This window comes from Prunus avium, chromosome 6 (assembly GCF_965620075.1).
Source record: "Prunus avium chromosome 6, drPruAviu1.hap1.1, whole genome shotgun sequence".
In the NCBI taxonomy this organism is placed as follows: Eukaryota; Viridiplantae; Streptophyta; class Magnoliopsida; order Rosales; family Rosaceae; genus Prunus; species Prunus avium.
The window spans coordinates 1,272,761-1,297,332 of record NC_142289.1 but is presented as its reverse complement, the minus strand read 5'-3'; the positions used below and the strand labels follow the sequence as shown (position 1 = coordinate 1,297,332).

The following is a 24,572-nucleotide window of genomic DNA, read 5'->3' as shown; positions in this document are numbered from 1 at the left end:
ATATCTCTCTGTATCACATCGGCCCAAAAAACTTGAGTTGAAGCCCTAATTTCCAAGTTGGGCTGGGTCACTATTCCTTGCGAATGTGCTGGTTGGTGGCAAAACTTGTGCTGCTGCCAATTGATATGGATATGAATTGAATTGACATGACGATCATATCTTGTTTGTTTGTTTGTTTATCCATTAGCCTCAGTTTTTGACCAGATGAAGCACAATATTATGGATCCTCCACCACCTTCTTAAACTCTATCTCTACTTTTGAATGCCAAACATGATAAGTATTTCTTGACCATTACCCTTAGGCCGCTGAGATAGAGTCTCTTCACATTCGTTTGGCTTGGTCTACTTTGCTTCATTCAAGTCATTCAAGAAAATGCAAAAAGCAATTAATTGCTGCTGACCAACAAGTCCGAGTCAAGCTTGGAAGTCAAGGTTGGCACAAGTGCTGATGTCAACAGTAATTTAACATCACCCTGCGATGCGAACCTACTACTATAAATGAATGAGCAGTTTAGGTTGCACAACACCCCATATCCAACAATTTAAAAAGATATTATCATATTAGAGAGAGAGAGAGAGAGAGTTGATGAAAATGGCGAAGTTAATGTTTTTGTTATTGGTTTGTGTCATGAGTTTGAACGCAGCAAGTGCCCAAAGTGCAAGCAACGTTAGAGCCACGTACCACATCTACAACCCAGAGAAGATTAACTGGGACTTGAACGCAGCTAGTGCTTACTGCTCCACTTGGGATGCTAACAAGCCTTTGGAATGGCGTCGCAAGTTTGGATGGACTGCGTTTTGCGGACCTGTTGGGCCTCGTGGACAAGCTTCTTGTGGCAAGTGCTTAACGGTATGTAATTATAATTAATTTAACTTAATTACGGCAAAAGAACATACGATTACAAACAAACAAACTATTGAAAATGAATTTTAATTTGATTTTGCAGGTTACAAATGTGAGGACAGGGACACAGGCGAAGGTGAGAATTGTGGATCAGTGCGGCAATGGAGGCCTGGATTTGGACCAGGGTGTGTTTAAACGACTGGACACTGATGGGCAAGGCTATGCCCAAGGCCACCTTAGGGTCAACTACCAGTTTGTCAACTGTGGCGATTAAATCTCATGTAATAGTAATCCTAATTTTAAGAAATAAAACCCTAGGCTATGTATATATATATATATATATATATATATAGGTAGGGAAACTGCTCATACGGTAACATTTGTTATCGGTTCTCCATCATGCATGCATGGTGTACTTATTTATGAAATAAGAAATTGTCTATCTTGTTTGTTTGTTTGTTTATCTCCATTAGTCAAAAAGTAGTTGCCCATATTAATTAAGGTGTCGCTTTTGAATTGCCAAAACATGACACGAATTTCTTTCTTTTTTGTTTCTTTCCGGTGAAGATGATAAGTATTCTTCATCTCTTGGCTGATACTGAGAATCTGTAGATTGCTTTGGTCCACTTTGCTTCTAATCATTCCAGAAAAAAACAAAAAGCAAAAAGCAAAAAGCAAAGAGCAAAAAGAAAATAATTAATGTTAATGTTAATGTTAATGGGGAAGTGGGGAAACAGAGATAGAGCTGATGAAAATGGGGAAGTTAATGTTAATGGTGTTGTTGTTACTGGTTTGTGTTGTTGTGATTTTGGGTGGTGCCAGTGGCCAAAGTGCGAGCAACGTCCATAGCTACAAACCCAGAGCAGATAAATGGGGATTTGAATGCAGCAAGGGTTTATTGCTCCACTTGGGATGCTGGTAGTAAGCCTTTGGAATGGCGCTGCAAGTTTGGATGGACTGCCTTTTGCGGACCTGTTGGGCCTCGTGGACAAACTTCTTGTGGCAGGTGTATGAGTGTATGTTCCTACCTAATTAATCGATCCTTTGATTTTTCACAAAGCGATTTCTAAACTAATCTAATGTACGGGAAAGGTGATGGAACTTGGACACACAGACTTAACCCTCCCTAAATCAAGTTACAATTGATATAATATGATTTAGTATATTACAAAAAGCATACAGATTATTGAAGATGAATGAATTTTGGCAGGTGACAAATGCGAGGACAGGGGCACAGGCGATGGTGAGAATTGTGGATGAGTGTAGCACTGGAGGCCTAGCTTTGGGTGATGGGGTGTTTAAACGACTGGACACTGATGGGCAAGGCTCTGGCCAAGGCCAACTTATAGTCAACTGTGGCGATTAAATCATCTCATGTAATTATCGTAATAAATTATAGTGGTAATAAATCATCTATGTGTGGAAGAAAACAAAGTAATGAATGAAATGTTTAGAATTAGCTAGGCTGCTGCTTGCTGGTAACAAACAAAAACCAGGGTGCATGTACAAAAACTTCATAGTAAAGTTGAGCAAGGACGGCAGACAGACGGGAAAGCTGGCATTGGCATTGGCATTGGTTGCCAAACTAGTACTGATGCCAATATCCTTGTTACAAAACAAATCTACATCCATCAACTTCAATCAATGCAAATCTCTCAACGATTAACGATGATCTCTTCATCATATTATAATTAATAATCATTCTTAATTACTTAGTTACAATGTCCTTTTATTTAATAACATATATACTTGGGTTTTTCACTTAGTTTCTTCTTGTGAATCTGCGCCTGCCAATTAACATATAACATTACGTACAATACAAGTATATACAAGTTACGGTCAAGCCAAATTGTTTGTCATCTCATGACTCATGACTCATATGTGTCTTCCTGGCTGCTTCTAGATTAAGCACTTTTAGTCGCGAGTCGCCACCACTAGAATAATATAAAGACTACTCCTTTTCTTTTTCTTTTTCTTTTTTGGGTACACAAATTCTAACTGGTTTATATTCATCTATGCTTTTCGCTTGTGTTTGTGAATGTATAATTATATAACACTCAATTCAACGGATGAAAATCCCTACCTTACCCCATCTCGAAAGTCGTCTTCTACCTGATTTTGTGCCCTAATCAGTGTGTAATTAGATAGTCTATGTACCATCCATTCTACTATTCCAACTGGTACTAGATATATAAAACATATTCTAAATTATTTTAATTTATGATGATGAGTATTTGAGCTCGGATCAAAAAAGCAAACACAATATTGTCTTGTCTTGAACAACTGGCTTAACTCACATGCAATATACAATACTAGATAGCCCCAAAAATATAAAGCAAACCAGACAAGTGTAGTCTCTCTCTTTCTATATCTCTTCTTGTGCTGTATACAATATGCCGTCTTGCCACGTCCTATATAGTATATAACAATAGGCCTCTCTTCGTCCCTATATAAATTGCATCCAAATCAAATGCAAAAATCATTAAAGGTCAGAAGTCGAGAAGGTGGTTGACAATTCACGCACGCCAACGCCATACTAGAATTAATTCCGACATCCCAAGCCAATTAATTAAGGGTTGATTAGTGATTGCAACACCACAACCTCAAAGTATCCTTACTTTTATTCTCCAAATCATCTAAATCTAATCGATCATCTCCCAAAATATCCTTACTTTTATTATTGTGTACCACACCAGAAACAAATATTCACAAAAATGGTGGGGAAGAAGAGTAATATGATGAGGCCATGTTGCTGTGCCTGTGTGGTGTTAGTTTGCATGATTCTGGTGGGAAGTGCTTGGGGACAGAGTGCTACAAATGTCAGATCCACATACCACCTGTACAACCCGCAGCAGAACAACTGGGACTTGCGGGCTGTAAGTGCCTACTGCACCACATGGGATGCCGATCAGCCCTTTGCATGGCGCAGCAAATATGGCTGGACTGCCTTCTGCGGCCCCGTTGGCCCTACCGGACAAGATGCTTGTGGAAAGTGCCTCTTGGTACGTACATATCTTTCTTAATCTTATGTTCAATTACAATCTCAATTTACATGTTTCCTTCTTTTCCCTCGTAATGATGATGAAACGTTGATTCAACGCGTGCCAGTCGTCGAACTTAAGACCCTGTTGATATTGATATTGATATTAATGTGTGTGTGCACTGTGCAGGTGACAAACACTAGGACAGGAGATCAAGTAACAGTGAGGATTGTGGATCAGTGCAGCAACGGAGGCTTAGACTTGGACGTGAATGTGTTTAACCAAATTGACACCGACGGCAATGGCAATGCCCAAGGCCACCTTATTGTCAACTACGACTTTGTTGACTGTGGTGACTAAATTATTCAAGCCTCTCCATCTAAACCAGTAACACCCCCTAATTATTAATTACCAGTTTTTATAAATAAGCTTCCTGATGGAATAAGTTGAAGTGCAATTGCTTCTTCAATAATAACAAGTATTATATATGTGTTGATATCAATGATATGCAACCTTCGACCTTATGAATAAATGTGACCATGGACAAGCTTCTTGTGGAGACTTGCAGCAGACTCTCTCTGGTGTAATAGACTTGCAGCATATTGATCCAACGATTAAGTGATAGGGCCTCACCACCTAAAAAGCTATATATAGCGTCCTTAGTACTATATAATTCTTGTTTCCAAAATATATATATATATATATAGTTTGGGCTTTTCCATTGGAAGCCCTTCCTTACGGGGTTGTGCCCAATCTTCTTAATTACCAACTTCCTAACCCCGACTAACTTCTTGCTTCCTTTTTGGGCTTCGGCCCCATTTAGCCCAAACAAAAAATAGACCAACTTCAATAATAGTAATGGGCATAAAAGTGGAGAAGCTCCCTTTTTCAGTTGCGTTGCATGCCGATGTGGTGGCGCTGTTACGAATCCTCTCAAATTATTGAATGTAAACAATTATTACAATCACAACCTAAAACAATAGTAATTTAAGTTACATTGCATGTGGAAATGACGGCGCTGTTAGAAATCCTCACAAATTAAGGTATATAAACAATTATTACAATAGAAACCGAACACGAGAATAATTTAAGTTACGTTGCATGCCGAGATGACGGCGTTGTAAGAATCTTTTCAAATTCTGGTACATACACAATTATTGCGATATTAACCCAACACGATAATAATTTAAGTGAAATTACGATATATGCTGCATTAGCATGTCACATCTTTTCCTTGTACAATGAATAGGATCACATTTTTTTTATATGTTAAAAGTAATACCATGTTTGGATAAAATTGGCCAGAAAAAATAGTAAAAAATCCATCACTTTCCAAAACAACCTTGGTCTAGAATTCAACGAAAAAGGAAGAGAGTAATAAATACAAGGAAATATAAACGGGGGCCGAGTAGGTGCAAGGCATACTCATTACGTGTACATGGTATGGTACGTAGCAGTCTCAAAACGACGCGCACCGTCTCACAGTCTCACTCCTATAAATCCAATCCAGAGTTGGAGTTGGTAAAACAAAAAAAAAAACACAATCTCAAACTCGGTCTTTGGTCTTTGTTGCAGCACAAGACACACACTCCACAGTTGCACCGTCGCACGCACAAAAAAAAAAGCCTTTGCTTTGCTTTCTTTCTAACATCTCTATCTCTCTCTCTCTCTCTCTCTTATTATAACTCATCTCTTTCTCTCTCTCTCTCGCTCATGTTTTTTCATCGAAGAAGCTCAAACAACCCCACCGCGCTCTCTTTGTCCTAAACCCAACAAACCCCACGTAATTTTCCCGCAAACAATCAAACCCCATCTCTTAATTTCACCCCAAAACCCGCCACTTTCTTCACTCTCTCAGATCCAACACCTCCAACCATCCAACACGTCCCAATAAAAGCCAAACCAAGCTTTGTTTTTTCGCATATTTATCCACTCTTTGCTCTGCGTTTCTCTTGTTTCCTCTGGGGTTGAATGTGGTTTGGACAGAGATACAGGGAAGCCGAGACAGAGGCTTTGAGGTAAAATAAGGAGGAAGACATGGCCAGTCAGGTGGTGAAAGTGAAGAGGGAGACACTGGAGGCATGCATGACGTGCCCTCTTTGTAATAAGCTATTGAAGGAGGCTACAACCATATCACTCTGCCTTCATACGTGTTAGTTCCTCTTAATCTCCCTTCCTTCAATTGTTTCTTGATTTTGTGCTAATTTTGTGATCTGGGTCTCCTTTTGTTTTTCATTTTATGATTCTGCTTCTTCATAATTTGTGCTTTTGGTATCTGGGGTTTGAGTCTATCATGCAAATTCTGTTTTTTCTCTCAGATTGTTTCGTATTTGATTTGCATTTCGTGCCATCTTTTGCAAATTGGAAACTGATATGTCTAATTCAAATTCTGTGTTTTGACACTATCTTTCTTCTTTTTGTTGATTAACACCTGAGGACGTTACGAAATTTTATTTTCTTTCTTTTTAATTTGTAATTTGAATTTTTTTTTTATGTGGGTCAGATAAGCTGCCATGCATCCCCATAGAAATGAAGAAAAGGTTTTGATTGTAAGATTTTTTTTTACTCTTTCAGTAATTCACTGCCAATATTTATAAAATCTTGAATTCCAAACCAGTTTGCAGGAAGTGCATTTATGAGAAGCTTTCAGATGAGGAGGTGGACTGCTGTCCTGTATGCAATATTGATCTGGGCTGTCTACCAGTGGAAAAACTCAGGTATAACTCCGATTTTGTGTACAAAGTTGATGCATAGTCAATCATGATAAAGGTGGATTTTCCCTCCCATAAATAAAGCTTTCTTGAGATGCCAATTTCTGAGACTAGGCTTCCTACTTGCTCATTAATTATCAGATGATTTTGTGCATGCTCATAGTTGTTTCATTGTACTAGTTTCCCAATCGTATTGTTGTTAATGTGTGCTGGAGCTTTACATTGAAGTGTTCTCACACATGCTTACGATGCCATTTGATTTGCAGGCCAGACCATAATTTGCAAGATATTAGAGCCAAGATATTTCCCCTTAAACGAAGGAAAATCGATGCACCTGAAATTACTCCCGAAGTAATTCCGGAAGTTACTCATGAAGTTACACCTTCAATTTCATTGCCAGTGAAAAGGAAGGAGAGATCATTATCTTCATTAGTAGTTAGTACCCCAAAAGTTCCAATGCAGACTGGTTTGACTGGAAGGAGATCAAGAGCTTTGACCAGAAAGGCTGCTGCTTTACGAGGATGCAGTTTTTCTGCTGAAGAACCTGTGAAGAGAGATGATTCTACAGAAGATCATCCAATGAGTTCTAGTTCAACTGAATCTCTTGATAGAGGTGCACGAAATAAGATGCAGGTAAAGGCAGGCATGATTTTGATTATTTGTGCTTTATGTTGATTAATTTATAGCAAAACCAAACAAGTCCAATGCTTTATATTGAGAAACTAATGAAAAGATATGATACATTAATCGTAACTCTAATCACAAGTAAATGCCTTAATTTTAGGAAATTAGCTCATTCTTAAACAAAATAGGGAACAAAATTTTATTTTATGGCAGGAGATTAAATATTCTAACTGGTCTTAATTACTTTTATTCTTCAACATTCTCCCTCAAGCTTGAGCAAAAATGATGATCTTGCCCAACCTGTTGTAACACAAAAGAATGGAGAGGCATTGACACAGTTAGGGAAGATGATGTGGAATGGCGATGACAACCAATGAGAGAAATTATGTATAAAAAAAACTCTTGAGGACAATATATATGTATATATAATGTGGCGAAGCTTGATTGTACACCCCTAATCAAAGTGTGAAAAACTGACAAAGAATCCTATTTACGATATCTGTTTGCATCATGCAGGACTCACCCGAGCCTTCACATCAGCAAAACCCTAATAGAGATATGAATAATGACGTTGAAATAATAGAAGGCAAAGCTGATCTGTGGACACCCTTAAACTGTCTTGTAGAGGCTGCTAACCGAACCAAGTCTTCTAAGTCAAATTCACAAGGGCTGTTCCATGCCAAATCAGAGCCACTCAATGCCCTTGATGGTGAACTTTATATGTCTGAAAATAAGGCAGCAGAAGAAAAATCACCAAATGCTTTGGATAGTGATGCTTATATGCCTAAAACAAAAATAAAGGAGGCCGGACAAAGTGCGAGGGGAAAAAATAACAGTAACGGGACAGGGGTTGCAGGACCGGTGAAAAATAGAAGGTTGCGAGCAGGTAATCGTAACAGGGTAGCTCCATCTGGGGAGTCAAGTGCTTCGGCTCAAGCTATGTTAGATGCATGTGGAGATAAGCATAGCAGAAGAAATAGTACTATTTGGTTCTCCTTGGTTGCAACTGAAAATTGGTGAGATTCTCTTTGGTTATAAAATTCATCTGGTTTTATGTATTTGGCAAGCTCGATTTGTGATTTCTTTCATGCTGATCTCTGATTGTCATGGTAAATGTCTTCAGGAAAGGAGATGGTTCCTTGCCACAGATACCATCATCTTACTTGAGAATAAAGTGAGTTCCTGTAGTCATGTTTCTTGCTTCGAAGTTCTTCTATTTCGCTTCATACTGATTCATTCTCTTGTATTAGCGATTTAATCATCTTAAACATGTATGGAATAGAGCAACGAGTACCAAAATATAGGTTTAGCTTTGTGTCATTTTGTGTGTGAGTATGTACGTATGTTTCTTTTATTGTTTATTTTTATTTTGGAGCATTCTGTATATAACAAAAGTGAAGCAACAAGTCAGGTAATATTTTGCTAGAAAAAGAAAAACCATAAAGCTTGATAATGAGCTGTTATCTGAAGAGGCCTTGACATGTATATTCTTTTGATGGTTTGAACTGGTTTAAGATTTAGACTTTAGATGTATGTGAGAAATGATTTTGATAGATCTCCATCGATCTACTATTGATGATTGTTATATGTTGAAGCATGTATTAGATCTTACAATATTACTATTTTTGAGTGGCTCCTACTTGTTATTCTGAATTCCTGCAGTTATCTGGCTTATTATTACAGTGTGGAAGACACTTTTTCCATTTGGTTATTTAGTTGCCTAAACTAGTTGTAGTGACTTTCCCTCTTCTTTCACAGGGATGGTAAAATGCCTGTATCATTCATCCAGAAGTACCTTGCGAAGAAACTTGAACTTAACAGTGAAGATGAGGTGAGTATATCTTTGTTGCCTTTAACTTGACTAAAATCCTATTCCATCTATCCAAAAGTAGTTTAATGGAGAAACCGAGGGAGGCTCTGTTCAGTTTCCTTTCATACGCAGAGAGTGCATTTTCCTACTGTCATAGACGCTATGATTCAAGTGTCACATTTTACTACGCAAAATGTGGGAATAACTCTTTGACTTATATTGTTCAATGCATGCATTTTGAAATGAATGTTTTCCTTTTAATTATCAGTAAAAGGAGTGATAGGGCCTGGCTACATTTTCACTTATGCTTCAAGTTTTTATATTTTCCTTTCTTGTAGGTGGAGATAATGTGCCGGGGTCAGTCAGTGCTTCCGACATTGCAACTAGAAAACCTAGTAGATCTCTGGTTTCGAACAGCAACAACACCAAAAAAGGTACCGGCAGTAGTTGGCTCCTCAGCCAAAGATTTTGTGATGACCCTCTCATATTGTCGAAGGGTCCAAAATCCCTGAAAGAACCAATATAAGTTTCTCTTTTGTTTGTTGTCGTAGGGTCCAAAATCCCTGAAAGAACCAATAAAGTTTCTCCAGTGTTGTCTCCATAGCCTACAACTTTCAATATTTATAGTACCTGTTGTCGGATTTACTGGTGTATGAACAAAGTTCATCTGCTGCATCTTGTGTGCTTGTTCTAAATGCTAAATTCTTTGGTTGTTTTTTCACTACTTGAACTTGACCTAACATATTATAGTACATAGAATAACGTTGAAGGCTGAAGCCCGTTAGCTTTTCAATGGCCTCTGATCTGTTAGAAGAGGTTGCCAAACAAATTGGTCGTCAACAAGATTACTAATGCATATCAAACTTCCATAGAATTATATAAAAAGGTACGAAGTTTTATTATGGTAGTTTTTCTTTTGTGCAATCACTTGGTTTGAAGGAAACCATCCTTGTTTCAAGGTCAAAACCAATCAGGAAATTTGACTGAGCAAAGTTTCCATAAATACTACCATCACTAGTGTCATTTGTCATTGTAAAGCAGAAAACCCCCTCTCTTGGTGGAATGAATGTCTGTGTTGGTGTCAACCGCACATCAGCATCACCCTCAAAATGCACCAGTCAATATTGGTCCTCTGAGATTGGTTTTGCTTTTATAGCAAAGCTGAGTTCCCAAATTTGGGTCATCTTCAACGGGTTTCGTTGGAATCTGCTTCTTCAATTCTGCCACCAATGGGTCATATAAATCTGTTGATATATATGTTGTTGGTGTGCCTGAGTCCAGGTACATGTTGCCTTTTGAAACTTTCCCTGATGAATCGAAAGGCAACAACTTAACTCCAACACTAATTCCTTTTACTGTGACGTGATAAAATCGGAGGTTGTCTTGTAACACCAATGGCGTTGACACCACACCTTCACCAAACACTTCACTACCTTTCCCAAAAGTGATGTTGCTTTCAATGCTTGGATAAGTATGAAATGGGGCCAAACAGTAGGAGAACTTTCTGCCTCCAAGCAAGGAACCCAATCGAGAAACAAGTGATGTGGGCCCCCCTCTAAGCCCGAAAATTCCCATATTATTTTCACTCGAAGTCCCAGTATTGTTATATCCACAGCCAAACACAATGTTTTTCAATGAAATAGCCTCCCCTGAGGGGATCTCAAGGTAATTGTCTCCTTGGCCAATACCCCTTTGGTCACTGAATCGTCTCCATACTCATAATCATAACTGCAAAGATTTTGAGGTGAACAATAAGTGGGGATAAACTGGCATTCTTGTGCAGCACAAGGAAGATCACTAAATGTTGAGGACTTTTTGGGATCGAACTTGGGATTAATCTGCTTGTAGCAGCCTTCACACGGTACACATTGTGTCCACAGTAGGTCACTGCCAGTATCAGCAACGACCGGTGGATTTCCAATGGAGAGCTTCAAAAGATACTCCCCATTCTCAGGTCTTATTTCTGATTGTGGGCTATTTGGATACAACCTGCTGCTGTATCTGTATATGTAGCTGAATTATGGCATAGAATTAGACAAATGATCAGAAGAATCATAGTCATAGCACCAAAATGTGAAAAGAAAATGAAAGTTTTTGAGGCTGCCATGAGAGAGGAGGGGGGATTTCATATACTGGAAAAGACAAAGTGCAATCAATGAGATTTCTTGTATACCTGCAAGTTCAGGGATGAGATATATAAACCAGAGAGAGTACACAAAGCCTTAAATGCAAGTTGGTAGATACAGAGTTAATCTATGGGGATTTGCATTAATGGCTAAATCTGTGGATGCATGGATTTTTATGGCATTCTTAGCTAATTAATCCTTAGAGAAAATGAAAGAAGTCATGATGCAATGCTTTGATTTTCATGGTCGTCTACATTAATGCTTCAGTTACGTTCAATGGTGGCATATGCACTGTAACTTGTATAGTCAGCCTGTTGCTAAGCCTTGATTTGCAAATTAGTGTTCTCAAGTTCGAACCCCATGGCACTTTGGTAGCGTGTGTGTGTGTGAAATCACCCTCTCTTTGTATTTTGGACTATCGCTTTTATTAAAAAAAGAATGATTAAGATAAATTAATTTCAATCAACAAAGAATGAACGAATTCTTGGGTTACATGCATACCCTCCCACATAGCAATTAATACAGCCACTGTTATTCTTTGTAGAGGGAAAAAATGACAAGTAAAAGAAAATTTAAAAGGTAGGCGAAGGAAGAGGAAAACGGCATGGCAATAGTACTACTAGAACTAGCACTCTTTGCTGCGCAGTCAGTTGGCTCGAAGGAGACCATCATTTTTTCAAGGTCGAAACCAATCAAGAAATTGGACTGCGCATAGCTTCCATAAATAGAAACACTATCATTTGTGGCTTCAGTGGCGTTCAGCACTGAAAAGCACAACAGCTTATGTTGGTGATGTCGATAGAAGGCTTGTGCTGGTGATAACTGCACTTTAGCACCACCATCAAAATGCACTGCATGTCAGTGGTGGTCCTTTGAGCTGGTCCATGGTCGTATTATAGCAAAGCAGAGCTCCATCTCTAAGGTTTGTGTCATTTACTTCAATGGGTTTCAACCAGGTTGGATCAACCGCCTTCTTTACGTGCCGTATCAACCGGTCATAAAAATCTTGTGGTATTGTGGTCACTTGTGTTCCTGAGTCAAGAAGCATGTTCCCTTTTGAAACAGACCCTGATGAGTTAAAAGGCACAAACTTATCTCCAACACTAATTCCTTCAACTGTCACATAATATAAGTTATTGTCTTCTTTGTTGATCAAAGGTGTTGAGACCACACCTTCACCTGAAACCTCACTCCCATTCCCAAAAGTCATCATGCTTGCCACATTCGGATGACCAGGATCGTACGGCACGAAACAATGGGAGAACTTTCTGCCTCCAACATAGGGAGCATTTGAGAAACAAATGACAGGTTCCCAAATGAAAGCCCGACTACTCCCATTTCATTTTCAGGAGAGGCAGTACCCATCGTGGTATTGTTATGTCCACAACCAAACACAATATTTTTGAAGGAAATAGGCTCCCCTGACGTGGATGTCAAGGTAACTGTCTCTCTGGCCACAACTCCTGCGGTAACTGTTTCGTCCAGATAAGAGTAATTATAATTGCAAGCCTTTTGATGATAATATGATCATCAATTGATGAGTTTGAGCAAGAGTAAGACCCAGGATCACTCTCAACGTTACATTCTGGTGCATCACATGGAAGGAGCCTATATGTTGAGGACTTTTTCGGGTCGAATTTAGGATTCTTCTGCTTGTAGCAACCGGGACATGGTTCACATTGTGTCCATAATAGCGTACTGCCTGTATCCGCCACAGCATAAATATCATGTGGTGGAGTTCCAATTGAGAGCTTCATAAGTTGTGCACCTTCACCATCGTCCATGTCACGCTTCACTTCTGACTGTGTGAGGTTTGCAAAGGCTTTGTTTCGGTTGTTATGATTGTAGAATGGTGAATTTGGGGGGTTTTGGTGGATAAGTTGGACACTAAACCCGCCATTAATATTATAATTATTATTGCCAACTGGTGTAGCTGTAGCTGAATTATGGCATAGAATTATAGATAAATGATGAAAATCATATTCACTAGACCATACTAATTGTATAAGACAAGACAAGGAGATGGAGGCAGATTTCAGGAAATGTACAATTAGACCTTAAATACAAGAAGTGATCTATTTTTTTTTCATCTTATGGTTGCAGTGGCAGGCATTGTTTGTTTTTAGAGAATTTGGAGGAGGCCCCAAGCTACGGTTTTTCCGGGAAAAAAACTCCATGTATACCACTTGTGTCGTGTGTCCACTTTTAGATGCAGGACGTTCCTCTGGCTCTGGTCAAAGCATGAACCTCATTTCTTGGGTTTTCAACTTTTGACTTTTCTTAATTATCATAAATATAATAATAATAATAATATTCATATAATTAATTGCCCCTTTTCATGGATAATATACTTGGCTAGCTCCTGCCTGAATTACTAGGTCTCCTACCACATCACCACCACCACATAACAGCAACCAATTAGATCACTACTCTTTGTCCTAGAGGCATGGAAGAAGGAACTGAAGTTTCAATATATTTCAAACATACAGTCGAGAAAGATTTCTCAATGCTTGCCCCTCATCTTCAGAGTTCAGACTCAATTATATACACAGTAATCAGAAATAATTAGTGCTTAATTACCTCAAGGAATGTCAGAAGCAATACCAGTACTCTTGTCTTGAGTTCCAAAGAGCATTCATATTGTGAATTGTGATTGGGGTTAACAGGTTGTGCACGAAATCTAGCCTTAATTGGCTCTCAAGTTTAGGAGACTCAAAAGAAAAAACAGAAGATTGCTTAATTAATTACCTTCTAGCTCCCAGTTCCGGGAATTCTAATAATAATTGTATTCATACTTAATTAGGAGACTGTTATCTTCGCTAGGAAGGTTTTTGTGCAGGTCAACTGTTTCGTTGTTGTAGGATATGCCACTTTGTTTCCAACTCATTGGAATAATGATTGGATATGCTAATTTTTTACCTTTTTTGGGTTACAAATTTAGGATGTTAGTTCAGTTGAATATGTTCATGTTTTTAGTATTAAATGTTTTGCAAAGAATTTGTTTTAACTTGTGTGGGAAGTTCTTCTGGTTAGATGACCATTTTCTTGGAAGCCAATTTGGCAGTATATAATCAAACCTAGCATTAAGAACTCTTAAATTTGCATGATAACGGTTCTTTGTTTTGACAGTATATATGATCCTATAGCTCGCTGAATCGAAGAATCTTAGAAATGTTTGTTCTTTTGGTAATGAAATGCTTACATACAGTATGTTCTTTCCAACTAATTTTCTAGAAGTACAAAATTGCAAGCAAAGTAAAACTGAAAAGGTAGTTGAAGAAATACGAAAAGGGAGTGGCAGAAGCACCATTAGCAGCACGAGTGCTACGCTTTCTGCAATCAGTTGCCTTGAAGGAGACCAACATTTTCTCCAGGTCGAAACCAATCAAGAAATTTGACTGAGCATAGCTTCCATAAAGACCAACACCCTCACTCAATGGATTGCTTGAGTTGAGCGTTCCAAAACAGAACAACTTATCTCGTTTGTTTTGATAAAACGTTTGTGCTGGTGCTAGCTGCACTTTAGCACCGCCATCGAAATGCACCATCATCATTGGTGCTTTGGGATTAGTTGTGGCATTGTAGCAAAGCAGAGTTCCAGACGGGTCATTTACTTCGATCGGTTTCAATGATGACGGTTCCATCTTCTTCTTTACTTCTGCCACCAATCTGTCGTAAAAATCTTGTGGCAACATTGTCACTTGTGTTCCTGAGTCAAGAAACATGTTCCCTTTTGAAACAGACCATGATGAGTTAAAAGGCACAAACTTATCTCCAACAGTAATTCCCTCCACTGTAACAAAATATTGGTTCTTGCCATCTTTGGTGATCAAAGGTGTTGAGACCACACCTTCACCTGAAACCTCACTCCCCTTGCCAAAACTCATGATGCTTGCATCATTGGGATGATCCGGATCGAACGGCATGAGACAATGTGAGAATTTTCTGCCTCCAACATAAGGAGAAATTTGAGAAATAATTGATAAGTTCCCAACTCCAAGCCCTACTATTCCCATTTCATTTTCAGCAAAAGTTTCCCCTGTATTGTTATGTCCACAACCAAACACAACATTTTTGAACGAAACTGGCTTCCCCGAGCTGGATCCAAATGTAATTGTCTCTTTGGCCATTACCCCTTGTGTTAGTGAATCATCCATGTAAGTGTAATTGTAATTGCAAACCTTTTGATCATCAGTTGAGCAGGAGGTATAGCCAGTGCCATTAGCATAAGTGCATTCTTTTGCAGAACATGGTAGGGTACCGTATGATGAGGACTTTTTTGGATCAAACTTGGGATTTTTCTGCTTGTAGCAATTTGGACATGGTTCACATTGTGTCCATAGTAGTGTGCTGCCGGTATCAGCCACGGCGTAAATCTCATAGGGTGGACTTCCAATTGAGAGCTTCATAAGTTGTGCACCCTCACCATCCTCCTTGTCACGCCTTATATCTGATTGTGGGGTAGTTTGATCGTCGGATGACCCCATGAGACGTCGATAAACTTTATGATTGTGATTATGAAGTGGTGGTTTTAGGGAGGTTCTGCGGATTAGTTTGACACTGAACCCACCATTATTAAGATTTGAACTGCTTGCGGCTATAGCTGTAGCTGAATTGTGGCATACCATTAGACAAATGATGATCCAGATCATACTTATTACACCATAATAATTGTGTAAAAGAGGAGGGCCTCCTCTAGTGTCTGCAGATGCCATGTATGGGAGAGATTAAGAGAGACAGAGCTACAACAAGAGTTTTTGGTTGCATATTACATGCAATTTCAGGCAAGGAGATATGTAAGAAAAGAGAGAGTGTACAATTAAGCCTTAAATAGAAGTGATTCTTTTTTAAGCTAATCCTACGGTTGCAGTGGCTTTTTTGTTTTTAGAAAATTTGGAAGTGGCCACAGCCTACAGGCCACGTTTTTCTGAAAAAAGCTCTTTACCACTTGTTCCTCTGGACCCTGGTCAAAGCTTGAACCTCATTTCTTGGGTTTTCAACCTTTGACTTCTCTCCAGGTCTAGCAATGTCAATATATCCGTACTACCCTTTATTGCAAATTCAGACAAGAAGAGATACTCAAAGAGAAACACAAATCCTTAGATCAAAAGATCAAGTAGTCAAATATCACCTACAATAATTCTTGTAATATTCTTTCTTACTAAGATTAGAAATATTTGTTGTTGAGAACTCTTTCTTTGATTCCATGCCTATTAACAGACATGGAAGGACTCGAATGGAAAATATGATAACTTATGATTGCATATGGATGGAAGGATTTGAATTTCAAATCTATGAGATTCTTCATTTCAGAACCATTGAATTGAACTTGTTCTTTTTCATGAGTTTCTTCATTATTTCCACAGTTCCCTTGAATAACCTTAATTACTTAAAAATAAAAAATAAAAACTGTTAATGTTGTTTCTTCATCCATATAGTGACATATGGTGAAATGCTTAGATTGGATAATGTTGTTTTGAGTAACTAATTCTCTATAAGGACAAGATTACAATTAGAAGAAGATTCAAAAGGTAGGTGGAGAAGTAGAAAAAGGGAGTGGGAATAGCAGCACTTGTATTTGTACAATCAGTTGGCTTGAAGGAGACCAGCCTTCTATCTAGGTCGAAACCAATCAAGAAATTTGACTGAACATAGTTTCCATAAAGAACAAAATCATCATTAGTGACATAACTGGAGTTTTGCATTGCAAAGCAGAAATTCTTAAACTCTTGGTGCTGAAAGAAGGTCTGTGTTGGTGTTAACTGCAAATTAGCACCACCCTCAAAATGCACTGTCAATGTTGGTCCTTTGAGATTCGTCGCGGTATTGTAGCACACTAGGGTCCCAAAAGTTGGGTCCACTATTTCAATGGGGGTCCTTGGAATCTGCTTCTTCAACTCTGCAACCAAGGGATCATAAAACTGTTGTGGTAAGTATGTGTTTGGTGTTCCTGAATCAAGAATGGTGTTGCCTTTCGAAACCGCATTAGTCTCCGATGAATTGAAAGGCACAAACTTATCTCCGACACTCATCCCTGCTATCGTGACGCGATAAGCGGTCTTGTCCAGTGTGGAGATCAAAGGTGTTGAGACCACCCCTTCACCCAACACTTCACTCCCATTCCCAAAACTCATCTTGCTTGTAGCTGTGGGATTGGCATGAGGTGGAACCAAGCAGTAGGAGAACCTCTTGCCTCCAAGTCCAGGACCAATTTGAGAAATGAATGACATGTTCCCAGTCCCAAGCCCAACTACTCCCATTTGATTCTCAAGAAATGTTTCCCCTGTATTGTTGTGTCCACAACCAATCAAAATATTCTTGACGGAAACTGGTTCCCCAGATGTGGATTTCATGATGATTGTTTCTTTTGCAAGTACCCCTCTGGTGGCTGCACCATCTACATAGCTGTAATTGTAATTGCAAAGCGCTTTATGATCATCAGGTGATGAGCAAGAGTAGGAGCCAGAGTCAATAAGTAAGTTGCATTCTTGTGCACCACATGTGAGGCTTCTATATGTTGAGGACTTTCTCGGGTCGAACTTGGGATTTTTCTGCTTGTAACAATCAAGACATGGCTCACATTGTGTCCATATCAGTGTGCTGCCTGTGTCAGCAACCCCATAAATGTCGACCGGTGGAGTTCCAATTGAGAGCTTCATAAGATGTTCGCCATCATAGTCACGTCTTACTTCTGATTGCGGTGTGTTTGGATTGGATGGCTCCATGAGACGTCGAAAGCGTCTGTATAGGCTCCTTGAAGGAGCTTTATTGTAATTATAAAATGGTGAATTTGGGGAGTTTCGGCGGATAAGTTCGACACTGAATCCACCACCATGAACATTGCTTGCTAATGAAGAATGACATACAAGATAAAGGAAAAGATTAATAGTCACCAAGTGTAAATGGCAAAGGGTAGAGTGATCTGCAGCTGCCATGAGAGAAATCAAGAGAGGGAGAGTTGCTTCAACTTAACTGTAAGAATAAAAAGAAGTGCTGCAATGAGTTTGCTTGCATTGCAGTGCAATTTGAGGCAAAATTAGTTGATCTTAGTGTGGAGATATATCCTGAAATAGGAGGTGGTAGGTTTGCATGAATTAATGGCTAAAATTAGATCATGTAGCTAAGCTAGTCTCTCACACAAACATGGATTCTCTTAAGGTGGCAACGGCATGGCAGTTTTGTTTTTAGAAAATTTGGAAGCAGCCCCAGGCCATGTGTTCTTTGAAAGAAATCTATACCACTTCTTTTGTTTTGTGGGATGCAGTTCCTCAGGTCAAACCCTGATTTCTTGGTATTAGATTTTGACATTTCTTAATTTGACAATACCCATATTACCCTTTACACATCTTCACACTGGGCCATGTTTTGCTTTAAATACGCTGCTTCAAGCACAATAAAGATTGACCCGATATTAGGCCCAAAATAGAATTTGGGTTGCAGTTGTTGACACTAGCTAGGTATATATATCGAAATGCCCACAGTGCCCTCGTCGCAGGCTTTACTCTTCTTCACAGTTCACTGAGCTTCGTTGAGTTTGTTCAACCTTTTTGAATCAAGCATGCAACAGGTGAGTCAAAGCCCTAATTTTTCATTCGCATAATCTAATAATTCCATGCAAAAGGTTTCTTTTTTAATTTTGTTTTGTCTTTTTGGGCCAAGGGTGGAGGATCTGAAACGGAGGTGACATGGGAAGACCAGCAGAACATCAACAAATTTGGCAGATTGAATAACCGGTTTCACGAGCTCGAGGACGAGATCAAATTCGCCAAGGTATTTCCTTTCTGTGGACGTTTATTTGTTTTTTTTACTTAAAAGATTCGTTTTTTGTTTTTCTTTTCTGGTTACTAAATGCTGTTTTGTCTTGAAAAATCGATGCTGTTTTATCTCAAATCGACTATAAATAGAACATGTACCATGTATTGCATTAAGAGTGTGCAAGGGCTCGAGATTGTAATCTAAAATTCAGTGTTCGAAAAATCGGCCTAGGCGGCAGGACACTTAACCCTAATCGTTAGGGGTAGGCGCCAGGGAGTTAGGCAGCCTGGGCGGGTCTGGGCGGGTCGGGTGGCTGCTTCTCTACTCTTCTCGACCCAACCAGTGGCAGCGATGGCTTCTTCTAAAATTGAAAAAGAGTGAAGTGAAGCGAAAAGAAAGGTGATGAAATGATTGTTTAGGATTGGCCTCACTGCTACTAAAACTAAATTGACTTTATTTATTAGTCTTCTAGGTTTGGTGGGACTGCTCTACCTGAATGATTTGGCAAACTACCCTGTGAGTTTTATGTTTTGCAATGGGCATCGATTTCAGAAATTCACATTGACAAAGGTTGAATGTTTGTTTTCCTGGTATGTGCCAGCTGCCAAATGATCAAATTTGTGTGCAATGAGCCTCCTGCCTGGAATTTTGCATGTTTAAATGCATTTTTCTTTACTTTACTTTAACCCCATAGATTTTCCTTGGGATGAATTGCTTTCCTTAATTAAGCGGGTATAAAGGCTGCCTACGTCTGATCTGCCATTGTGAGAGTCTTGTGAACTAGGCCACCGTTCTTTTTCATTTTCCTTGGGAAGCTTATGGTAGACTGCATTTCATTATCCAGTCCCTTGATTGTTTGACTTTAGTTTTTCTTTTTCTTTTTCGAGACTGCATTTGTACCTCTTATACCAAGCGATTTCATTTTTTATGGTGTTTTAATGTGTTAAAGTTATGTGAGAGTTTGTATTATGTTGACTCTCACCTTCTCAATCATGGTACTAGTGCTAGCTTTTGAACATGAACATCACTTTCTATTTACCTGTGTCTGTGTCATTGTCATCCTGGTATATTTTGTAAGTTGTGCCCTCTTCTGATCCATGTTGCCATCCAGGAATCAAATGAGAATCTGGAGGATGCAAGCAATGAGTTGATTCTCACTGATGAGGAGGTGGTCCGGTTCCAGATAGGTGAAGTGTTTGCCCATGTGCCAAAAGAAGAAGTGGAGAGCAGGATTGAAGAGATGAAAGAGGTGACGAGCAAAAATTTAGAGAAACTTGAGGAAGAGAAGGAATCTATTCTTGCACAGATGGCCGAATTGAAGCAAATTTTGTATGGAAAGTTCAAGGACTCCATCAATCTAGAGGAGGATTAAACGCAGGACTTGTGTTTCTGTAGTTCGGTTTTTCAAATGATAAAGGATTTGTTGTTGATATGATTTTCCTTCTTGTTCTTTAAAGGAATTGTTAACTTATATTTTTAATACATGAAGAAACTTGTTCCTACCATCTGGATGGTCTTCTTTGATTTCAGAAAGTTCATTTTATAGCGTTTGAGTCCAAGAGCACCAAACTTGTTAGTGATATGGCAGGAGTGCGTACTTGCAGGTGTCATGGCTTTCTGACCTCTTGTTTAAAGCAAAATGATATTGTTAAATGCTCTTTACCTACAAGCCCATAGCGGCTTTCTGACCTCTTGAATCTACACTTTCAAGAGTACCAGTAATTCTGCACATACTTTAAACCTTCAATCAAATTGATTTAAGTTTAAATGCAAGTTCTACAAGGCAACAAATCATTTGGAGAACATTTCACATTTGACTTCAACAGAAGAAGAAAGGAGCGGGGGACAAAACTCAGACGGAGATGAAGGGAGATAATTAATCTTAATATATACCATTTTTACTCACGAAAGGTCAAAAGAAGATAATGTTGAACATCAGATTATTCCTGATGGAGAAATTCTTCCAATTTTAATTCCTAATGAAACAAAAATGGGAAGGAAGAAAATATGATTTTTGGAAATATCTCAGTGCCTTGGGTTTAATAAGGAAAAGATCCCAGGAAAATCCTTTGCTGCATAATATTAACATCCATAATTTATGGTAATAATTATTCAATCCGACCACTTAAATTTGGGCGTTATCATCGCTTCCAAATTTCTGCATGCATGTTATATATTTGCATATTCTTCTTAATTGTCAAATTCTTGCTTTGCTTCTCTCTTAATTTGCTCTGTTCTCATGTGTCCATTGATGAAGATGTGCTCCTGCCATTTCATCTTTTTCATCATTTGTCTCTGTGCTCTGTCCAAAACCCCACGCGCTAATATCATAAACGTCCCTCTGCCAGTGTTCAAAAACTCATTGCACTCTACCATGGAACTTGTCCAAAACGTGGCCTCTGCCATTCCCCGCATCCGCATGTATGCTGATGCTCAGGATGACCACGATGATCATGATCGAAATCTTAATATTGCTATTTCACATTGTGCAGATGTGCTTGGCTCAACTTATGAAGCCTTGAATTGGTCTCTTTCCGCCATTCATCACGACCCGAAAGGTTCATTTCATATATATATATATATATATATATATATATATATATATATATATATATATTGAAAGGGTTTTAAATTCTTAACCATTTCTTCATTTTCTTTCATTGAGGACAAGAAAAACCAGAGCTAACGCTAAAGCTTCATTTTACAGGTTATACACAATACTATCGCACAAGTACTGATGTCATTTCCCATGCAAGAGCAAGGTTGGATGCAAACCTCGGCAGCCAAAAGACATGCATGGAAGTGTTTGATGGCACCAAATATTCCATGGCAGCACAGAGCTTCAAGCAAGTGACCACATCAACCCTAGAGCTGCTTAGCATGTTGCAAGTACCACCTGGCCGTGGCCGCAGAGCAGCTAATGCTGGCCCGAAATTTTTGCAAACGCCAAACGTTACGGTTTGTAAAGATGGGAATGGGAATTTTAGAACAATAATGGAGGCCGTAGCTGCGGCACCAAACCATAGCCAAGATCACTTTGTGATATTTGTTAAGAAAGGGTTTTACAAAGAAAACGTGAAAATCGATAGCCAAAAGTGGAATTTGGTCATGATTGGCGAGGGTATGGACGTCACTACCATATCTGGCAGTAGAAGCTTTCGTGATGGTTGGTCAACATTTGATTCACCGACATTTGGTAAGCACCAAAACTTGATTTATTTCAAAATTACGTTACCAATCAATACCATGCATTTAGGCAAAAGTTATCTTTTAAAAAAAGGAAAATGCTAGGGAGACCAACTTTAGATACCAATTTGTGTACCAACTCTCTAATAGAGCATGAGACCCATTGTACTGGTGAGCTCCACCTCTATTAGAAAGTTGATACACAAGTTGGTATCTAAAGTTGGTCTCTCTAGCATGACCCTTTAAAAAATATATAATAACAGGTTTTGATGACATAACATGTCAAAACCTGTTCCTATTGTTTTGTGTTTGACTTTTGTTGTCAATTCATTCTGTATTAGCGGTATCGGCCGAAGGATTCATTGCAATGGACATAGGGTTTGAGAACGCTGCAGGATCAGAAGGTTTGCAGGCAGTTGCACTTCTATCCGCCAGCGATGGTGCTGTCTTCTATCGCTGCAAGATCAGTGGATACCAAGACTCATTGTGTGTGCATGTCGGCCGTCAGTTCTATCGAGACTGCCAAATCAGTGGCAGTGTCGACTTCATCTTTGGCTATGGCACTGCTGTTTTCCAAAATTGTGCACTCATTGTCAGGAAAAATGTAATAGGCAAAATCAGCGTGGTCACAGCGCATGGCCGATATGCCCTAAACGACGCATCAGGCTTCTCCTTCCAATCATGCAAGATCTATGCAGACCCCGATTTCATAGGCAAAGCGTATCTTGGTCGACCTTGGGGTGAATATTCACGGACAGTGTTCATACAATCATATATAAGCAATGTTATAATGCCCGAGGGTTGGCTTGAATTCAGAGGGAGTTTGGGGATTGGCACACTCTATTATGGTGAGTACATGAACACGGGGCCAGGTGCGGAGCTTGCTGGCAGAGTCAAGTGGACGGGATATCATGTGATTGCCAACCCATCGGAGGCTGACTGGTTTACGGCGGCCAGGTTTATTGACGGGAACTCATGGCTGCCATCCACAGGTATCCCATACATACAAGGATTAAAGCCTTAACCCTAGTAATTCAATGTATCTTCCTTCCAAGCCCCAAGTTCTTAAAATTTTATCTATGTTCAAGAATTCAGTTTCAGTTTAGTCAAGCATGAAAGTGGAACAAAACGAGACCAAGTAAAAACTCAAAACACAAGGGATAAATCAAAATCACAACTATTTCAAGCTTAACAATTAAAATACACCAGAAACTGTTACAGAAGTAGTAACCAAACTTCATCCACTGTATGATATCAAAGAAGAAGACAATAACAAAAAAATCAATCACCTTTCCCTCTTGAAGCTGCAATTGCTACATTGTTGTCCCTCTACAGTTTGCATCACAGCTCCAAAAATCCAAATTTCCCATAAAAATCGAATTTTTCCTGGAAAAATAAAAATCCCCAAAACCCTCATCTGAAATATTTTGTACAACCTCAAAACCCCAAGTTTAGCGGCGAAGAATCAAACCAACCCGAGAATTCAAATCCGGGTGTAAGAAGTCGGGCGCAGGGGCTGGTTTGCAACAACCGACACCAACCCGTTTTCAGCCGCAGTCTCTTCGTCAAGAAACAAGTCTTCGGTGACCCGAAAGGCGGCGTGGAGCCCAACCACCACCACCCCGACGATCAACGACACCAACACATTCAAACCCACGTGGGTAAACACCAGCGCTACGACAGTGACCAAGCTCAGCACGACCACTACCAGCCTGTCGTCGAAGCTCTGGTTGAACAAAACGACGGGGCCAGTTCGGAAGAAGTAGAGGGCGAGCCAGGCGACGAGGACGATCAAGAAGACGATCATGGAGACTGGGTGCCATAGGAGGCTGAGGAAGACGATGAGGAGCACTGCCATGGCGTAGTTGACGCGGAAGTAGCTGATGTTGTGCTTGATTCGAGCCATGGCGTCGGCGTAGTTGTACGGAACGGAGAAGGAGGTCAGGGAGAAGAGCTCGGGCCACGGGCGGCGCGTGGGGTACACGGATTGAGAGCTGCGTGCGGGGTACACGGGTTGGGAAGTTTGGGGATTGGCACGGGAGGTAAAGGTGAGATCTTTGGAGGTTTGTGCGGCGGCGGGGTTAGTAGTGGTGATGGTGCCGTAAGCCGCAGGTGGTTTTAGCGACATTGTTGATGGAAATCGGGAAATTCCTGTAAAAGATCGGAAATTTGGGCGGGGAAGGAAGCTTAGCCCTCAGTCAATTGAGAAGTTGGTAGAGAAACCCTAGAACCCTGAGAAAGGATTTGAAGGGCTCTCTCCTCTCTCGGAAACAGGGGATTAAAGCAAGCGCAGAAGGTGGAGGACGTCAGAGAAACTTTGGAAATTATGAAGTGTTTATTTTAATTTAATGTAGCCGTGTGTCTAATTTTTTTTAAGTGAAAAATTGTAGCATGTTGAAAAACAACTGGATTTTTGGTTAAACCAGTGCTGCCCTTCTGTATCATAACGTCAAGACTTCAGTTTTTTTTTTCCTTGTTCTTTTTGGACAGTAGACAGTTATAACAAAAAGGAAAAGATTTTTCCAACTACTTTGG

The 24,572-nt window shown here is 39.5% G+C and overlaps 5 protein-coding genes and 6 pseudogenes across 6 annotated transcripts; 6 read left to right on the top strand and 5 right to left on the bottom strand.

The window, feature by feature from the left end:
• The first annotated feature begins 500 nt into the window (after nucleotides 1–500).
• Nucleotides 501–1,307, top strand: LOC110754251 (pathogenesis-related protein PR-4). Its single transcript, XM_021955305.2, has 2 exons — nucleotides 501–850; nucleotides 948–1,307. Exons 1-2 carry the CDS (start codon nucleotides 587–589, stop codon nucleotides 1,116–1,118), a joined length of 435 nt encoding a protein of 144 aa, XP_021810997.1. The 5' UTR covers nucleotides 501–586; the 3' UTR covers nucleotides 1,119–1,307.
• Nucleotides 1,308–1,586: 279 nt separating this feature from the next.
• LOC110754252 (pathogenesis-related protein PR-4-like) lies at nucleotides 1,587–2,331 on the top strand (annotated as a pseudogene). The gene is made up of 2 exons (XR_015836259.1): nucleotides 1,587–1,860; nucleotides 2,055–2,331. The product of XR_015836259.1 is annotated as a pathogenesis-related protein PR-4-like (transcript).
• Nucleotides 2,332–3,327: 996 nt separating this feature from the next.
• On the top strand, nucleotides 3,328–4,476 carry LOC110754345 (pathogenesis-related protein PR-4-like). The gene is made up of 2 exons (XM_021955404.2): nucleotides 3,328–3,846; nucleotides 4,015–4,476. Exons 1-2 carry the CDS (start codon nucleotides 3,559–3,561, stop codon nucleotides 4,183–4,185), a joined length of 459 nt encoding a protein of 152 aa, XP_021811096.1. The 5' UTR covers nucleotides 3,328–3,558; the 3' UTR covers nucleotides 4,186–4,476.
• Nucleotides 4,477–5,354: 878 nt separating this feature from the next.
• On the top strand, nucleotides 5,355–9,689 carry LOC110754365 (E3 ubiquitin protein ligase DRIP2). Its single transcript, XM_021955426.2, has 7 exons — nucleotides 5,355–5,977; nucleotides 6,443–6,542; nucleotides 6,803–7,169; nucleotides 7,677–8,176; nucleotides 8,284–8,334; nucleotides 8,919–8,991; nucleotides 9,309–9,689. Exons 1-7 carry the CDS (start codon nucleotides 5,863–5,865, stop codon nucleotides 9,480–9,482), a joined length of 1,380 nt encoding a protein of 459 aa, XP_021811118.1. The 5' UTR covers nucleotides 5,355–5,862; the 3' UTR covers nucleotides 9,483–9,689.
• A 135-nt stretch (nucleotides 9,690–9,824) lies between these two features.
• On the bottom strand, nucleotides 9,825–11,458 carry LOC110754272 (aspartic proteinase CDR1 pseudogene; annotated as a pseudogene).
• Nucleotides 11,459–11,627: 169 nt separating this feature from the next.
• On the bottom strand, nucleotides 11,628–13,209 carry LOC110754271 (aspartic proteinase CDR1 pseudogene; annotated as a pseudogene).
• A 1,042-nt stretch (nucleotides 13,210–14,251) lies between these two features.
• On the bottom strand, nucleotides 14,252–15,862 carry LOC110754364 (aspartic proteinase CDR1 pseudogene; annotated as a pseudogene).
• A 726-nt stretch (nucleotides 15,863–16,588) lies between these two features.
• On the bottom strand, nucleotides 16,589–18,031 carry LOC110754270 (aspartic proteinase CDR1 pseudogene; annotated as a pseudogene).
• A 481-nt stretch (nucleotides 18,032–18,512) lies between these two features.
• AIP3 (ABI3-interacting protein 3) lies at nucleotides 18,513–20,356 on the top strand. The gene is made up of 3 exons (XM_021955429.2): nucleotides 18,513–18,663; nucleotides 18,756–18,866; nucleotides 19,963–20,356. Exons 1-3 carry the CDS (start codon nucleotides 18,655–18,657, stop codon nucleotides 20,221–20,223), a joined length of 381 nt encoding a protein of 126 aa, XP_021811121.1. The 5' UTR covers nucleotides 18,513–18,654; the 3' UTR covers nucleotides 20,224–20,356.
• Nucleotides 20,357–21,225: 869 nt separating this feature from the next.
• Nucleotides 21,226–24,507, top strand: LOC110754269 (pectinesterase pseudogene; annotated as a pseudogene).
• PRA1.E (prenylated RAB acceptor 1.E) lies at nucleotides 23,199–24,520 on the bottom strand. Its single transcript, XM_021955365.2, has one exon. It carries the CDS (start codon nucleotides 24,163–24,165, stop codon nucleotides 23,521–23,523), a length of 645 nt encoding a protein of 214 aa, XP_021811057.1. The 5' UTR covers nucleotides 24,166–24,520; the 3' UTR covers nucleotides 23,199–23,520.
• Between the last annotated feature and the right edge of the window lie 52 nt (nucleotides 24,521–24,572).

Excerpts from the sequence above, each read along its gene's own strand:
- LOC110754251 (XM_021955305.2), top strand. The coding sequence starts at position 587 with ATGAAAATGGCGAAGTTAATGTTTTTGTTATTGGTTTGTGTCATGAGT. Across the intron at positions 851-947 it reads CTTGTGGCAAGTGCTTAACG|GTTACAAATGTGAGGACAGG; the intron begins GTATGTAATTAT and ends TTGATTTTGCAG.
- LOC110754365 (XM_021955426.2), top strand. The coding sequence starts at position 5,863 with ATGGCCAGTCAGGTGGTGAAAGTGAAGAGGGAGACACTGGAGGCATGC. Across the intron at positions 8,335-8,918 it reads TCATCTTACTTGAGAATAAA|GGATGGTAAAATGCCTGTAT; the intron begins GTGAGTTCCTGT and ends CTTCTTTCACAG. Across the intron at positions 8,992-9,308 it reads AACTTAACAGTGAAGATGAG|GTGGAGATAATGTGCCGGGG; the intron begins GTGAGTATATCT and ends CCTTTCTTGTAG.
- LOC110754345 (XM_021955404.2), top strand. The coding sequence starts at position 3,559 with ATGGTGGGGAAGAAGAGTAATATGATGAGGCCATGTTGCTGTGCCTGT. Across the intron at positions 3,847-4,014 it reads CTTGTGGAAAGTGCCTCTTG|GTGACAAACACTAGGACAGG; the intron begins GTACGTACATAT and ends TGCACTGTGCAG.
- AIP3 (XM_021955429.2), top strand. Across the intron at positions 18,867-19,962 it reads ACGAGATCAAATTCGCCAAG|GAATCAAATGAGAATCTGGA; the intron begins GTATTTCCTTTC and ends GTTGCCATCCAG.
- PRA1.E (XM_021955365.2), bottom strand. The coding sequence starts at position 24,165 with ATGTCGCTAAAACCACCTGCGGCTTACGGCACCATCACCACTACTAAC.